We start from the raw sequence: 15168 nt of genomic DNA on the forward strand, positions 1-15168 counted from the left end.
CTCAGCTGCGGCGGCCTTGAAATGGCTACAAAGTAGCAGCAGCCGCCTTCGCTGCCTTTGATGCTGTTGCAACAACAGCAGCTCCAGATCCCAGCTGGGAAGCGCATCGATCCCGGGATAAGATCCCTGGCAACCTACAGCTCCAGCCATGGTAAGCCAAGGGCTTTGCCCTCCCTTTGCAGCCTCCATCCCTGGGTCTTAGGCCCTCTTCCTTCCTCCCCCCTCCATCCCAGCCGCTTTGAATGCTAGTTAACCCAAATGCACGCAAAGGGGACACCCATTCACACGTTCACGGGTCGGAATCTAAACTCCCCAGAGTCGGATTGTGGGGCTGGGGGAGGAATCCAAGGAAATGCTCCTTCTCTGGAGGAGAACCTTGTTTTAGTCTCCCTGGTTTGATGCAATGGGGGTTTAGCAAATGCAGGTCTATCTGGCTGGGTTTAGGCCCTAGGTTGCAATGGGATCCATTGATCTGATCTGGGGGAAAGAAACCTTGGCTGCATCCACACAGGAGAAATAACCCGGTTTGGCCCCGCTTTGACTCATTTTCTGGCTCAAGGCTATGGAATTCTGGGAGTTGGAGTATGTTGTGGGGCCCAGAGCAAACTCCAACTCCCAGAATTCCATAGCCTTGAGCCAGACAACAAGTTAAAGTGGGGCAAAACCGGGTTATTTCTCCAGTGTGGATGCAGCCCTCCTCCCTTGCAAAGCTGTTGGGAGGTTTCTTCTCCTCTGCAAGAGGGTTTCTGCTTTAATTCACTTTAATTTGGCCTTGCAGGGAGAATATGAGATTGTTGCAATGTTTGTTCCTCTTTTTTTGGCCAAGCAGAAAGAAGAGGGCCTTAGACATTCCTGGCACACTGAATACATTCAACCTGCTTTGAGATAGAATCAGAATCCTAGAGTTGGAAGGGACCCCAAGGGCCATCCAGTCCAACCCCATTCTGCCATGCAGGAATACGTAGAATCCTAGAGTTGGAAGGGATCCCCTAAGGCACTGGGTGACGAACCTATGGCACGCGTGTCAGAGGGGGCACTAAGAGCCTGCTCCGTGGGCATGCGCGCCATCACTCCAGCACAGAGTTCGTTACTAGAAAGCCAGAGAGACACAGCACTTTGTGGTGAATAAGTGGGTTTGGGGTTACATTTTGGGCACTCGGTCTCTAAAAGGTTGAAGGAACATGGAGGAATACATGGAATGGTAGAGTTGGGAGGGACCCCCAGGGACCATCCAGTCCAACCTGCTTCTGCCATGCAGATGAATTTACCATCCAAGCCCTCCCTGTGACCGATGGCCATCCAGCCCGTTTGAAAGTCTGCAAAGAAGGAGAGTCTGCCATCCTCCGAGACAGCAGTGTAACCCCCAAGATTAAAATGGACTCTGGGGTTACACAAATCTCTGCACAGTCATTACTAATTGTCACAAGCATCTTTGGTCCAAAACATACTGCAGAAATAATCCACCTTGAGACCTCTTTAACTGCCCTGGCTCAGTACTAGGGAATCCTGGGAACTGCTAGTTTCTTGGGGCACCAGAGCTCTCTGACAGAGAAGGTTCAATGTCTCACAGAACTACAGTTCCCAAGGCAGTTAAAGCGATCTCAAACTGGGTTATTTCTGCAGTGTGTTTTGGACCTTTGCCACAGGGGTGGCTGCGAGGCACTGGGAGCTTCTCTACCAGAATAATAGTCCAGAAGAATAATTTGCAAGCACTGAGTTGTGTTTGTGTGCATGTGAGGGTACATCTTCACAGCATCTTGTATCATCCAGTGGTGTCACTGCACATGTGTGCGAGGTCTGTTGTTGCGCCAGAGGATTGTTGTGGTATGCCTTCAAGTCTTTCTTGACATATGGTGACAATCAGGCAAACCTATCCTTGAATTTTCTTGCAAGATTTGTTTGGAGGGGGTTTGCCTTTGTCTCCCTCTGAGGCTGAGAGAGTGTGACCTGCCCAAGGGCACCCAGTGGCTTTCCATGGCTGAGCCTGGATTTGAACCCTGGCCTCCCAGAACTATAGTTCAGCATTCAAACCACATTGCTGTTCCATGACATCAAGTCATGTCCAACTTACGGCAACCCTATAATGGGGTTTTCTGGGGCTGAGAGAGTGTGACATGCCTGGAGTTGCCCAGTGGATTTCCATAGGTAAGCAGGGACTCAAACCCTAGTCTGCAGAGTCATAGACCAGTGCTGGCTCACATGTGGGGATTGTTGTTGTTGTGTGCTTTCAAGTCATTTCCAACATATGGCAAATCCAATAATGGGTTTTATGGATAGGTTTCTTCAGAGGGGGTTTGTCCTCGCCATCCTCTGAGGCTGAGAGAGTGTGACTTGCCCAGAGCCACCAGTGGGTTTACATGACCGAGCAGGAATCTGAACCCTGTTCTCCAAGAGTCATAGTCCTGTGTAAAGCGAGCGAACGAAAGGGCAAAATCCATTGATCCATTGATTCCCCATTCTTTTTTTTTTAAAAATAAATTTTATTATTAAAATAATAAGATTCCCCATTCTTTGAGGGACTGCATACCCAGGGTATGCAGGTTGTGTAGCAAAGAAGCCCCACACTCTTCTTCCAGAGGAGTTCTCCATTCCTGACTCTCATCCTCTGACAGTGACAGATTTGGCTGACCCTTCCTGCAGAACACAAAGCCAAGCAGCCAGACAATGTGCAGCGCAGGAGCCCATGTGTACGAGAAGTAGATGGCGACCAGGGACTGTTCTCATTTCTTGAGAGTTGTTGTATTTTCCTTTATGTATAGGAGGGATCGCCCGCTTAGCATCCCACCGGGCCTTTATCCCTTTCTCTCTGAGGCCCTTTTGTCTCCCATTCAGGAAGAGAAAGCAGCGTTCTGGGAATTAATAGCTTCAAAACTAGCTGACTTGTGCGTTTCCCACCGCTTCTGTTTCGCATCCTTGTAATAATAATAGGATTTATTTATATACCGCCCAATCACTGCGAATCAGAGCGGTTTACAACAGAGGGGATAATAGACGGTTCCCTGTCTTCAGGCTTACAATCTAAAAGACAAGACACAAAAGGAGAAGGGAATGGTGAGGGGGGAGGAGATCAGGTCCAGAAGTTCTTCTGTCCCTCTGAGGCATGGACCAAGGCAGATGGACTGGAGTGAGGGCTTGTCTTCTTCCAGGGAGGCCTGCTGGAGCTAGCCTGCCTCCCTCTCCCTCAAGATGGAGGCTGAAGGGAGGACTTGTCTTCTTCCAGGCAGGCAGTTGGAGCTAGCCTGCCTCTCTCTCCCTCAACTTGGAGGCTGAAGGGAGGGCTTGTCTTCTTCCAGGTAGGCCTGGTGGAGTGAGCCTGCCTCCCTCTCCCTCAAGATGGAGGCTGAAGGGAGGGCTTGTCTTCTTCCAGGGAGGCCTAGTGGAGCTAGCCTGCCTCTCTCTCCCTCAACTTGGAGGCTGAAGGGAGGGCTTGTCTTCTTCCAGGTAGGCCTGGTGGAGTTAGCCTGCCTCCCTCTCCCTCAAGATGGAGGCTGAAGGGAGGGCTTGTCTTCTTCCAGGGAGGCCTGGTGGAGTTAGCCTGCCTCCCTCTCCCTCAAGATGGAGGCTGAAGGGAGGGCTTGTCTTCTTCCAGGGAGGCAGTTGGAGCTAGCCTGCCTCTCTCTCCCTCAACTTGGAGGCTGAAGGGAGGGCTTGTCTTCTTCCAGGGAGGCCTGGTGGAGCTAGCCTGCCTCTCTCTCCCACAAGATAGAGGCTGAAGGGAGGGCTTGTCTTCTTCCAGGGACGCCTGCTGGAGCTAGCCTGCCTCTCTCTCCCTCAAGATGGAGGCTGAAGGGAGGACTTGTCTTCTTCCAGGCAGGCAGTTGGAGCTAGCGTGCCTCTCTCTCCCTCAAGATGGAGGCTGAAGGGAGGGCTTGTCTTCTTCCAGGGAAGTAGCTGGAGCTAGCCTGCCTCCCTCTCCCTCAAGATGGAGGCTGAAGGGAGGGCTTGGCTTCTTCCAGGGAGGCAGTTGGAGCTAGCCTGCCTCTCTCTCCCACAAGATGAAGGGAGAGCTTGTCTTCTTCCAGGGAGGTAGTTGGAGCTATCCTGCCTCCCTCTCCCCCAAGATGGAGGCTGAAGGGAGGGCTTGGCTTCTTCCAGGGAGGCAGTTGGAAATAGCCTGCCTCTCTCTCCCTCAAGATGGAGGATGAAGGGAGGGCTTGTCTTCTTCCAGGGAGGCAGTTGGAGCTAGCCTGCCTCTCTCTCCCTCAAGATGGAGGACGAAGGGAGTGCTCGCCTTCTTCCAGGCAGGCCTGGTGGAGCTAGCCTGCCTCTCACTCCCTCAAGATGCAGGATGAAGGGAGGGCTTGTCTTCTTCCAGGCAGGCAGTTGGAGCTAGCCTGCCTCTCTCTCCCTCAAGATGGAGGCTGAAGGGAGGGCTTGTCTTCTTCCAGGGAGGCAGTTGGAGCTAGCCTGCCTCTCTCTCCCTCAAGATGGAAGACGAAGGGAGTGCTCGCCTTCTTCCAGGCAGGCCTGGTGGAGCTAGCCTGCCTCTCACTCCCTCAAGATGGAGGATGAAGGGAGGGCTTGTCTTCCTTCAGGCAGACAGTTGGAGCTAGCCTGCCTCTCTCTCCCTCAGACTTGAGGCTGAAGGGAGGGCTTGTCTTCTTCCACGGAGGCCTGGTAGAGCTAGCCTGCATCTCTCTCCCTCAAGATGGTGGATGAAGGGAGGGCTTCTGTTCTTCCAGGGAGGCCTGGTGGAGCTAGCCTGCCTCTCTCTCACTGAATATGGTGGATGAAGGGAGGGCTTGTCTTCTTCCAGGGAGGCCTGGTGGAGCTAGCCTGCCTCTCTCTCCCTCAAGATGGTGGATGAAGGGAAGGCTTGTCTTCTTCCAGGGAGGCCTGGTGGAGCTAGCCTGCCTCCCTCTTCCTCAGATTGGAGGATGAAGAGAGGGCTTGTCTTCTTCGAGGGAGGCCTGGTGGAGCTAGCCTGCCTCTCTCTTCCTCAAGATGCAGAATGAAGGGAGGGCTTGTCTTCTTTGAGGGAGGCCTGGTGGAGCTAGCCTGCCTCCCTCTTCCTCAGATTGGAGGATGAAGAGAGGGCTTGTCTTCTTCCAGGGAGGCCTGGTGGAGCTAGCCTGCCTCTCTCTCCCTCAAGATGGAGGATGAAGGGAGGGCTTGTCTTCCTTCAGGCAGGCAGTTGGAGCTAGCCTGCCTCTCTCTCCCTCACGGTGGAGGGTGAAGGGAGGGCTTGTCTTCTTCCAGGGAGGCCTGGTGGAGTTGCCTACCTCTCTCTCCCTCAAGATGGTGGATGAAGGGAGGGCTTTTCTTCTTCCAGGCACGCCTAATGGAGCTAGCCTGCCTCTCTCTCCCTCAAGATGGTGGATGAAGGGAGGGCTTGTCTTCTTCCAGGGAGGCCTGGTGGAACTAGCCTGCGTCTCTCTCCCTCAAGATGGTGGATGAAGGGAGGGCTTGTCTTCTTCCAGGGAGGCAGTTGGAGCTAGCCTGCCTCTCTCTCCCTCAAGATGGAGGCTGAAGGGAGGACTTGTCTTCTTCCAGGCAGGCAGTTGGAGCTAGCCTGCCTCTCTCTCCCTCAACTTGGAGGCTGAAGGGAGGGCTTGTCTTCTTCCAGGTAGGCCTGGTGGAGTGAGCCTGCCTCCCTCTCCCTCAAGATGGAGGCTGAAGGGAGGGCTTGTCTTCTTCCAGGGAGGCCTAGTGGAGCTAGCCTGCCTCTCTCTCCCTCAACTTGGAGGCTGAAGGGAGGGCTTGTCTTCTTCCAGGTAGGCCTGGTGGAGTTAGCCTGCCTCCCTCTCCCTCAAGATGGAGGCTGAAGGGAGGGCTTGTCTTCTTCCAGGGAGGCCTGGTGGAGTTAGCCTGCCTCCCTCTCCCTCAAGATGGAGGCTGAAGGGAGGGCTTGTCTTCTTCCAGGGAGGCAGTTGGAGCTAGCCTGCCTCTCTCTCCCTCAACTTGGAGGCTGAAGGGAGGGCTTGTCTTCTTCCAGGGAGGCCTGGTGGAGCTAGCCTGCCTCTCTCTCCCACAAGATAGAGGCTGAAGGGAGGGCTTGTCTTCTTCCAGGGACGCCTGCTGGAGCTAGCCTGCCTCTCTCTCCCTCAAGATGGAGGCTGAAGGGAGGACCTGTCTTCTTCCAGGCAGGCAGTTGGAGCTAGCGTGCCTCTCTCTCCCTCAAGATGGAGGCTGAAGGGAGGGCTTGTCTTCTTCCAGGGAAGTAGCTGGAGCTAGCCTGCCTCCCTCTCCCTCAAGATGGAGGCTGAAGGGAGGGCTTGGCTTCTTCCAGGGAGGCAGTTGGAGCTAGCCTGCCTCTCTCTCCCACAAGATGAAGGGAGAGCTTGTCTTCTTCCAGGGAGGTAGTTGGAGCTATCCTGCCTCCCTCTCCCCCAAGATGGAGGCTGAAGGGAGGGCTTGGCTTCTTCCAGGGAGGCAGTTGGAAATAGCCTGCCTCTCTCTCCCTCAAGATGGAGGATGAAGGGAGGGCTTGTCTTCTTCCAGGGAGGCAGTTGGAGCTAGCCTGCCTCTCTCTCCCTCAAGATGGAGGACGAAGGGAGTGCTCGCCTTCTTCCAGGCAGGCCTGGTGGAGCTAGCCTGCCTCTCACTCCCTCAAGATGCAGGATGAAGGGAGGGCTTGTCTTCTTCCAGGCAGGCAGTTGGAGCTAGCCTGCCTCTCTCTCCCTCAAGATGGAGGCTGAAGGGAGGGCTTGTCTTCTTCCAGGGAGGCAGTTGGAGCTAGCCTGCCTCTCTCTCCCTCAAGATGGAGGACGAAGGGAGTGCTCGCCTTCTTCCAGGCAGGCCTGGTGGAGCTAGCCTGCCTCTCACTCCCTCAAGATGGAGGATGAAGGGAGGGCTTGTCTTCCTTCAGGCAGACAGTTGGAGCTAGCCTGCCTCTCTCTCCCTCAGACTTGAGGCTGAAGGGAGGGCTTGTCTTCTTCCACGGAGGCCTGGTAGAGCTAGCCTGCATCTCTCTCCCTCAAGATGGTGGATGAAGGGAGGGCTTCTGTTCTTCCAGGGAGGCCTGGTGGAGCTAGCCTGCCTCTCTCTCACTGAATATGGTGGATGAAGGGAGGGCTTGTCTTCTTCCAGGGAGGCCTGGTGGAGCTAGCCTGCCTCTCTCTCCCTCAAGATGGTGGATGAAGGGAAGGCTTGTCTTCTTCCAGGGAGGCCTGGTGGAGCTAGCCTGCCTCCCTCTTCCTCAGATTGGAGGATGAAGAGAGGGCTTGTCTTCTTCGAGGGAGGCCTGGTGGAGCTAGCCTGCTTCTCTCTTCCTCAAGATGCAGAATGAAGGGAGGGCTTGTCTTCTTTGAGGGAGGCCTGGTGGAGCTAGCCTGCCTCCCTCTTCCTCAGATTGGAGGATGAAGAGAGGGCTTGTCTTCTTCCAGGGAGGCCTGGTGGAGCTAGCCTGCCTCTCTCTCCCTCAAGATGGAGGATGAAGGGAGGGCTTGGCTTCCTTCAGGCAGGCAGTTGGAGCTAGCCTGCCTCTCTCTCCCTCACGCTGGAGGGTGAAGGGAGGGCTTGTCTTCTTCCAGGGAGGCCTGGTGGAGTTGCCTACCTCTCTCTCCCTCAAGATGGTGGATGAAGGGAGGGCTTTTCTTCTTCCAGGCACGCCTAATGGAGCTAGCCTGCCTCTCTCTCCCTCAAGATGGTGGATGAAGGGAGGGCTTGTCTTCTTCCAGGGAGGCCTGGTGGAACTAGCCTGCGTCTCTCTCCCTCAAGATGGTGGATGAAGGGAGGGCTTGTCTTCTTCCAGGGAGGCAGTTGGAGCTAGCCTGCCTCTCTCTCCCTCAACTTGGAGGCTGAAGGGAGGGCTTGTCTTGTTCCAGGTAGGCCTGGTGGAGCTAGCCTGCCTCTCTCTCCCACAAGATAGAGGCTGAAGGGAGGGCTTGTCTTCTTCCAGGGAGGCAGGTGGAGCTAGCCTGCCTCTCTCTCCCTCAAGATGGAGGCTGAAGGGAGGGCTTGTGTTCTTCCAGGCAGGCAGTTGGAGCTAGCGTGCCTCTCTCTCCCTCAAGATGGAGGCTGAAAGGAGGGCTTGTCTTCTTCCAGGGAGTCGGAGCTAGCCGGCCTCTCTCTCTCGATCAGGATGGAGGCTGAAGGGAGGGCTTGTCTTCTTTCAGGGAGGCAGTTGGAGCTAGCCTGCCTCTCTCTCCCTCAAGATGGAGGACGAAGGGAGTGCTCGCCTTCTTCCAGGCGGGCCTGGTGGAGCTAGCCTGCCTCTCACTCCCTCAAGATGCAGGATGAAGTGAGGGCTTGTCTTCTTCCAGGGAGGCCTGGTGGACCTAGCCTGCCTCTCACTCCCTAGATGGAGGATGAAGGGAGGGCTTGTCTTCCTTCAGGCAGGCAGTTGGAGCTAGCCTGCCTCTCTCTCCCTCAGGCTTGAGGCTGAAGGGAGGGCTTGTCTTCTTCCAGGTAGGCCTGGTGGAGTTAGCCTGCCTCCCTCTCCCTCAAGATAGTGGATGAAGGGAGGGCTTCTCTTCTTCCAGGGAGGCCTGGTGGAGCTAGCCTGCCTCTCTCTCACTGAATATGGTGGATGAAGGGAGGGCTTGTCTTCTTCCAGGGAGGCCTGGTGGAGCTAGCCTGCCTCTCTCTCCCTCAAGATGGTGGATGAAGGGAAGGCTTGTCTTCTTCCAGGGAGGCCTGGTGGAGCTAGCCTGCCTCCCTCTTCCTCAGATTGGAGGATGAAGAGAGGGCTTGTCTTCTTCGAGGGAGGCCTGGTGGAGCTAGCCTGCCTCCCTCTTCCTCAGATTGGAGGATGAAGGGAGGGCTTGTCTTCTTCCAGGGAGGCCTGGTGGAGCTAGCCTGCCTCACTCTCCCTAAAGATGGAGGATGACGGGAGGGCTTGTCTTCTTCGAGTTAGGCCTGGTGGAGCTAGCCTGCCTCTCTCTTCCTCAAGATGCAGGATGAAGGGAGGGCTTGTCTTCTTCGAGGGAGGCCTGGTGGAGCTAGCCTGCCTCTCTCTCCCTCAAGATGGAGGATGAAGGGAGGGCTTGTCTTCCTTCAGGCAGGCGGTTGGAGCTAGCCTGCCTATCTCTCCCTCAGGCTGAAGGGAGGGCTTGTCTTCTTCCAGGGAGGCCTGGTGGAGCTAGGCTGCCTCTGTCTCCCTCAAGATGGTGGATGAAGGGAGGGTTTTTCTTCTTCCAGGCACGCCTAATGGAGCTAGCCTGCCTTCCTCTCCCTCAAGATGGTGGATGAAGGGAGGGCTTGTCTTCTTCCAGGGAGGCAGTTGGAGCTAGCCTGCCTCTCTCTCCCTCAACATGGAGGCTGAAGGGAGGGCTTGTCTTCTTCCAGGTAGGCCTGGTGGAGCTAGGCTGCCTCTCTCTCCCACAAGATAGAGGCTGAAGGGAGGGCTTGTCTTCTTCCAGGGAGGCAGTTGGAGCTAGCCTGCCTCTCTCTCCCTCAAGATGGAGGCTGAAGGGAGGGCTTGTCTTCTTCCAGGCAGGCAGTTGGAGCTAGCGTGCCCCTCGCTCCCTCAAGATGGAGGCTGAAGGGAGGGCTTGTCTTCTTTCAGGGAGTAAGTTGGAGCTAGCCTTCCTCTCTCTCTCAATCAAGATGGTGGCTGAAGGGAGGGCTTGTCTTCTTTCAGGGAGGCAGTTGGAGCTAGCCTGCCTCTCTCTCCCTCAAGATGCAGGATGAAGGGAGGGCTTGTCTTCTTCCAGGGAGGCAGTTGGAGCTAGCCTGCCTCTCTCTCCCTCAACATGGAGGCTGAAGGGAGGGCTTGTCTTCTTCCAGGGAGGCCTGGTGGAGCTAGGCTGCCTCTGTCTCCCTCAAGATGGTGGATGAAGGGAAGGCTTGTCTTCTTCCAGGGAGGCCTGCTGGAGCTAGCCTGCCTCCCTCTTCCTCAGATTGGAGGATGAAGGGAGGGCTTGTCTTCTTCCAGGGAGGCCTGGTGGAGCTAGCCTGCCTCACTCTCCCTCAAGATGGAGGATGACTGGAGGGCTTGTCTTCTTCGAGGGAGGCCTGGTGGAGCTAGCCTGTCTCTCTCTTCCTCAAGATGCAGGATGAAGGGAGGGCTTGTCTTCTTCGAGGGAGGCCTGGTGGAGCTAGCCTGCCTCTCTCTCCCTCAAGATGGAGGATGAAGGGAGGGCTTGTCTTCCTTCAGGCAGGCGGTTGGAGCTAGCCTGCCTCTCTCTCCCTCAGGCTGGAGGCTGAAGGGAGGGCTTGTCTTCTTCCAGGGAGGCCTGGTGGAGCTAGGCTGCCTCTGTCTCCCTCAAGATGGTGGATGAAGGGAGGGCTTTTCTTCTTCCAGGCATGCCTAATGGAGCTAGCCTGCCTTCCTCTCCCTCAAGATGGTGGATGAAGGGAGGGCTTGTCTTCTTCCAGGGAGGCCTGGTGGAGCAACCTGCGTCTCTCTCCCTCAAGATGGTGGATGAAGGGAGGGCTTGTCTTCTTCCAGGGAGGCAGTTTGAGCTAGCCTGCCTCTCTCTCCCTCAACATGGAGGCTGAAGGGAGGGCTTGTCTTCTTCCAGGTAGGCCTGGTGGAGCTAGGCTGCCTCTCTCTCCCACAAGATAGAGGCTGAAGGGAGGGCTTGTCTTCTTCCAGGGAGGCAGTAGGAGCTAGCCTGCCTCTCTCTCCCTCAAGATGGAGGCTGAAGGGAGGGCTTGTCTTCTTCCAGGCAGGCAGTTGGAGCTAGCGGGCCCCTCGCTCCCTCAAGATGGAGGCTGAAGGGAGGGCTTGTCTTCTTCCAGGGAGTCAGTTGGAGCTAGCCTTCCTCTCTCTCTCAATCAAGATGGTGGCTGAAGGGAGGGCTTGTCTTCTTTCAGGGAGGCAGTTGGAGCTAGCCTGCCTCTCTCTCCCTCAAGATGCAGGATGAAGGGAGGGCTTGTCTTCTTCCAGGGAGGCAGTTGGAGCTAGCCTGCCTCTCTCTCCCTCAACATGGAGGCTGAAGGGAGGGCTTGTCTTCTTCCAGGGTGGCCTGGTGGAGCTAGGCTGCCTCCCTCTCCCTCAAGATGGAGGCTGAAGGGAGGGCTTGTCTTCTTCCAGGGAGTCAGTTGGAGCTAGCCTGCCTCTCTCTCCCTCAACTTGGAGGCTGAAGGGAAGGCTTGTCTTCTTCCAGGTAGGCCTGGTGGAGCTAGGCTGCCTCTCTCTCCCACAAGATAGAGGCTGAAGGGAGGGCTTGTTTTCTTCCAGGGAGGCAGTTGGAGCTAGCCTGCCTCTCTCTCCCTCAAGATGGAGGCTGAAGGGAGGGCTTGGCTTCTTCCAGGGAGGCAGATGGAGCTAGCCTGCCTCTCCATCAAGATGGTGGATGAAGGGAGGGCTTTTCTTCTTCCAGGGAGGCAGATGGAGCTAGCCTGCCTCTCTCTCCCTCAAGATGGAGGCTGAAGGGAGGGCTTGTCTTCTTCCAGGCAGGCAGTTGGAGCTAGCCTGCCTCTCTCTCCCTCAAGATGGAGGCTGAAGGGAGGGCTTGTCTTCTTCCAGGGAGGCCTGGTGGAGCTAGGCTGCTTCTCTCTCCCTCAGGATGGAGGATGAAGGGAGGGTTTGTCTTCTTCCAGGGAGGCAGTTGGAGCTAGCCTGCCTCTCTCTCCCTCAAGATGGAGGCTGAAGGGAGGGCTTGGCTTCTTCCTGGGAGGCAGATGGAGCTAGCCTGCCTCTCCATCAAGATGGTGGATGAAGGGAGGGCTTTTCTTCTTCCAGGGAGGCAGATGGAGCCAGCCTGCCTCTCCCTCAAGATGGTGGATGAAGGGAGGACTTTTCTTCTTCCAGGGAGGCAGTTGGAGCTAGCCTGCCTCTCTCTCCCTCAAGATGGAGGCTGAAGGTAGGGCTTATCTTCTTCCAGGGAGGCAGTTGGAGCTAGCCTACCTCTCTATCCCTCAAGATGGAGGCTGAAGGGAGGGCTTGTCTTCTTCCAGGCAGGCAGTTGGAGCTAGCCTGCCTCTCTCTCCCTCAAGATGGAGGCTGAAGGGAGGGCTTGTCTTCTTCCAGGAAGGCCTGGTGGAGCTAGGCTGCTTCTCTCTCCCTCAGGATGGAGGATGAAGGGAGGGTTTGTCTTCTTCCAGGGAGGCAGTTGGAGCTAACCTGCCTCTCTCTCCCTCAAGATGGTGGATGAAGGGAGGGCTTGTCTTCTTCCAGGGAGGCCTGGTGGAGCTAGGCTGCTTCTCTCTCCCTCAAGATGGAGGCTGAAGGGAGGGCTTGTCTTCTTCCAGGGAGGCAGTTGGAGCTAGCCTGCCTCTCTCTCCCTCAAGATGGAGGACGAAGGGAGTGCTCGCCTTCTTCCAGGCAGGCCTGGTGGAGCTAGCCTGCCTCTCTCTCCCTCAACTTGGAGGCTGAAGGGAGGGCTTGTCTTCTTCCAGGGAGGCCTGGTGGAGCTAGCCTGCCTCTCTCTCCCTCAAGATGGAGGCTGAAGGGAGGGCTTGTCTTCTTCCAGGTAGGCAGATGGAGCTAGCCTGCCTCTCTTTTCCTCAAGATGCAGGATGAAGGGAGGGCTTGTCTTCTTCCAGGGAGGCCTGGTGGAGCTAGCCTGCCTCTCTCTCCCTCAAGATGGAGGATGAAGGGAGGGCTTGTCTTCCTTCAGGCAGGCAGTTGGAGCTAGCCTGCCTCTCTCTCCCTCAGGCTGGAGGCTGAAGGGAGGGCTTGTCTTCTTCCAGGGAGGCCTGGTGGAGCTAGCCTGCCTCTTTCTCCCTCAAGATGGTGGATGAAGGGAGGGCTTGTCTTCTTCCAGGGAGGCCTGGTGGAGCTAGCCTGCCTCTTTCTCCCTCAAGATAGAGGCTGAAGGGAGGGCTTGTCTTCTTCCAGGGAGGCAGTTGGAGCTAGCCTGCCTCGCTCTCCCTCAAGATGGAGGATGAAGGGAGGGCTTGTCTTCTTCCAGGGAGGCCTGGTGGAACTAGCCTGCCTCTCCCTCAAGATGGTGGATGAAGGGAGGGCTTGTCTTCTTCCAGGGAGGCAGTTGGAGCTAGCCTGCCTCGCTCTCCCTCAAGATGCAGGATGAAGGGAGGGCTTCTCTTCTTCCAGGGAGGCCTGGTGGAGCTAGCCTGCCTCTCTCTCGCTCAACATGGTGGATGAAGGGAGGGCTTGTCTCCTTTCAGGGAGGCCTGGTGGAGCTAGCCTGCGTCTCTCTCCCTCAAGGTGGAGGCTGAAGGGAGGGCTTGTCTTCTTCCAGGGAGGCAGTTGGAGCTAGCCTGCCTCTCTCTCCCTCAAGATGGAGGCTGAAGGGAGGGCTTGTCTTCTTCCAGGGAGTAAGTTGGAGCTAGCCTTCCTCTCTCTCTCAATCAAGATGGTGGCTGAAGGGAAGGCTTGTCTTCTTTCAGGGAGGCAGTTGGAGCTAGCCTGCCTCTCTCTCCCTCAAGATGCAGGATGAAGGGAGGGCTTGTCTTCTTCCAGGGAGGCAGTTGGAGCTAGCCTGCCTCTCTCTCCCTCAAGATGGAGGCTGAAGGGAGGGCTTGTCTTCTTCCAGGGAGGCCTGGTGGAGCTAGGCTGCTTCTCTCTCCCTCAAGATTGTGGATGAAGGGAGGGCTTGTCTCCTTTCAGGGTGGCCTGGTGGAGCTAGCCTGCGTCTCTCTCCCTCAGGCTGGAGGCTGAAGGGAGGGCTTGTCTTCTTCCAGGGAGGCCTGCTGGAGCTAACCTGCCTCTCTCTCCCTCAAGATGGTGGATGAAGGGAGAGCTTGTCTTCATCTAGGGAGGCCTGCTGGAGCTAACCTGCCTCGCTCTCCCTCAAGATGGTGGATGAAGGGAGGGCTTGTCTTCTTCCAGGGAGGCCTGGTGGAGCTAGCCTGCCTCGCTCTCCCTCAGGATGGAGGATGAAGGGAGGGCTTTTCTTCTTCCAGGGAGGCCTGGTGGAGGTAGCTGAGCAGATAAAAAAAATACTCCCTATTTTAGAGGAATGTGTAAAATTTGGGCATAAAATTTGCAAATTTGACTTTTTGCCGCAGGAGCAGTGAGCAGTGTTGGGAAGCAAACCATATTTGATTTATTTATGTATTAATTATTTATTTCATTGATTCTGCTGCCTTTTTTGGTCTTCCTGCCCATTTTACAGGGAGGAAGACTGAGAGGCAAAAGCTGTGCTCTTCGCCCGATGGAAGATTGTTCTTGTGGAAGGACTTGTCGGAGGAAATATGAGCGCTGAAAATGCTAACTGCATTTAAAACACCATTGAAGACATATCTCTTCCCAGTCAATTCTAAATCATGACTTTTTAATTACACTTGTCCCTCCATATTTCATGGACGTAGCCAGGATTTTAGGAAGGGGGGGTCCAGACTAAGTGCCACCATTATAATGGGGCTTGGGCACGGCGGTGCAGCAGCACATACCATTCATTTTTCTAATGGAAGGGGGGGTCCGGACCCCAAGAACCCCCCTTTGGCTACGTCCCTGCATATTTGCTAGGGTTAGGGGCACAAGACTCCCGTGAATATGATGGAGAACCGCAAATAATAGAAACACTGTTTTTTTACCTGAGAGGATGCCTCTCTAGGAATCTCTAGGTCCTCCAGTGCAACTCCGCCAGAAGTTTACCAGTCCGGCCAGAGAGAGGAGAAGGAGAGGAGCTGCTTGGCAGCCATTTTGAGACCGTGTGCTTGAGACCGTGTGCTCGTTGCTGAAGGGGCAGAGCTTCTGTGAGTCACATCTGTGAGTCACAAGGGAGCGGAGCTAGCAGACTAGCTTTATATACCACCTTCCAGAGCCTTCCAGAACAGTCCGGCCAGAGAGAGGAGAAGGAGAGGAGCTGCTTGGCAGCCATTTTGAGACCGTGTGCTTGAGACCGTGTGCTCGTTGCTGAAGGGGCAGAGCTTCTGTGAGTCACATCTGTGAGTCACAAGGGAGCGGAGCTAGCAGACTAGCTTTATATACCACCTTCCAGAGCCTTCCAGAACAGTCCGGCCAGAGAGAGGAGAAGGAGAGGAGCTGCTTGGCAGCCATTTTGAGACCGTGTGCTTGAGACCGTGTGCTCGTTGCTGAAGGGGCGGAGCTTCTGTGAGTCACATCTGTGAGTCACAAGGGGGCGGAGCTAGCAGACTAGCTTTATTTCTTCTTCGTGGTCTCTGCGAATCATACAAATGGGTTTCACTGCGCCTGCGCAGTGCTGTTCGGAACCTTCTGGAATCACTGGGCAAAGTTTACTTTGCAACATATAGAAACTTTTTGGCGGTAACTCCGCCCACCCGTTATAAGGCCCCTGCCTTCCCGCTCTTTCCCCAGTTCCTTTTTTCCGCCGCGCTAGCTGCTTCTAGGAACTTTCGCTCGCTCTTGCTTGTTACGGAATCACTTTCACTAGACCTCGGACTGTTTTT

At 55.7% G+C, this 15168-nt stretch overlaps 1 protein-coding gene across 3 annotated transcripts in view; it reads left to right on the forward strand.

Moving 5' to 3' along the window:
* The window catches only part of ZNF414 (zinc finger protein 414), a 52237-nt gene continuing 37069 nt past the window's right edge, over positions 1–15168 (forward strand). For all 3 annotated transcript variants that reach the window (XR_016277833.1, XM_089496589.1, XM_089496590.1), the window contains exon 1: positions 1–151. Coding sequence is in view for 2 of the 3 variants with exons in the window: in XM_089496589.1 (XP_089352715.1) it covers positions 149–151 (3 nt within the window). In the remaining variant the exon portion in view is untranslated. The remainder of the gene's footprint in view (positions 152–15168) is intronic.

Source organism: Sceloporus occidentalis, unplaced genomic scaffold, assembly GCF_023333645.1.
Source record: "Sceloporus occidentalis isolate IW3139 unplaced genomic scaffold, rSceOcc1.0.p SCAF_91, whole genome shotgun sequence".
NCBI lineage: Eukaryota > Metazoa > Chordata > Lepidosauria > Squamata > Phrynosomatidae > Sceloporus > Sceloporus occidentalis.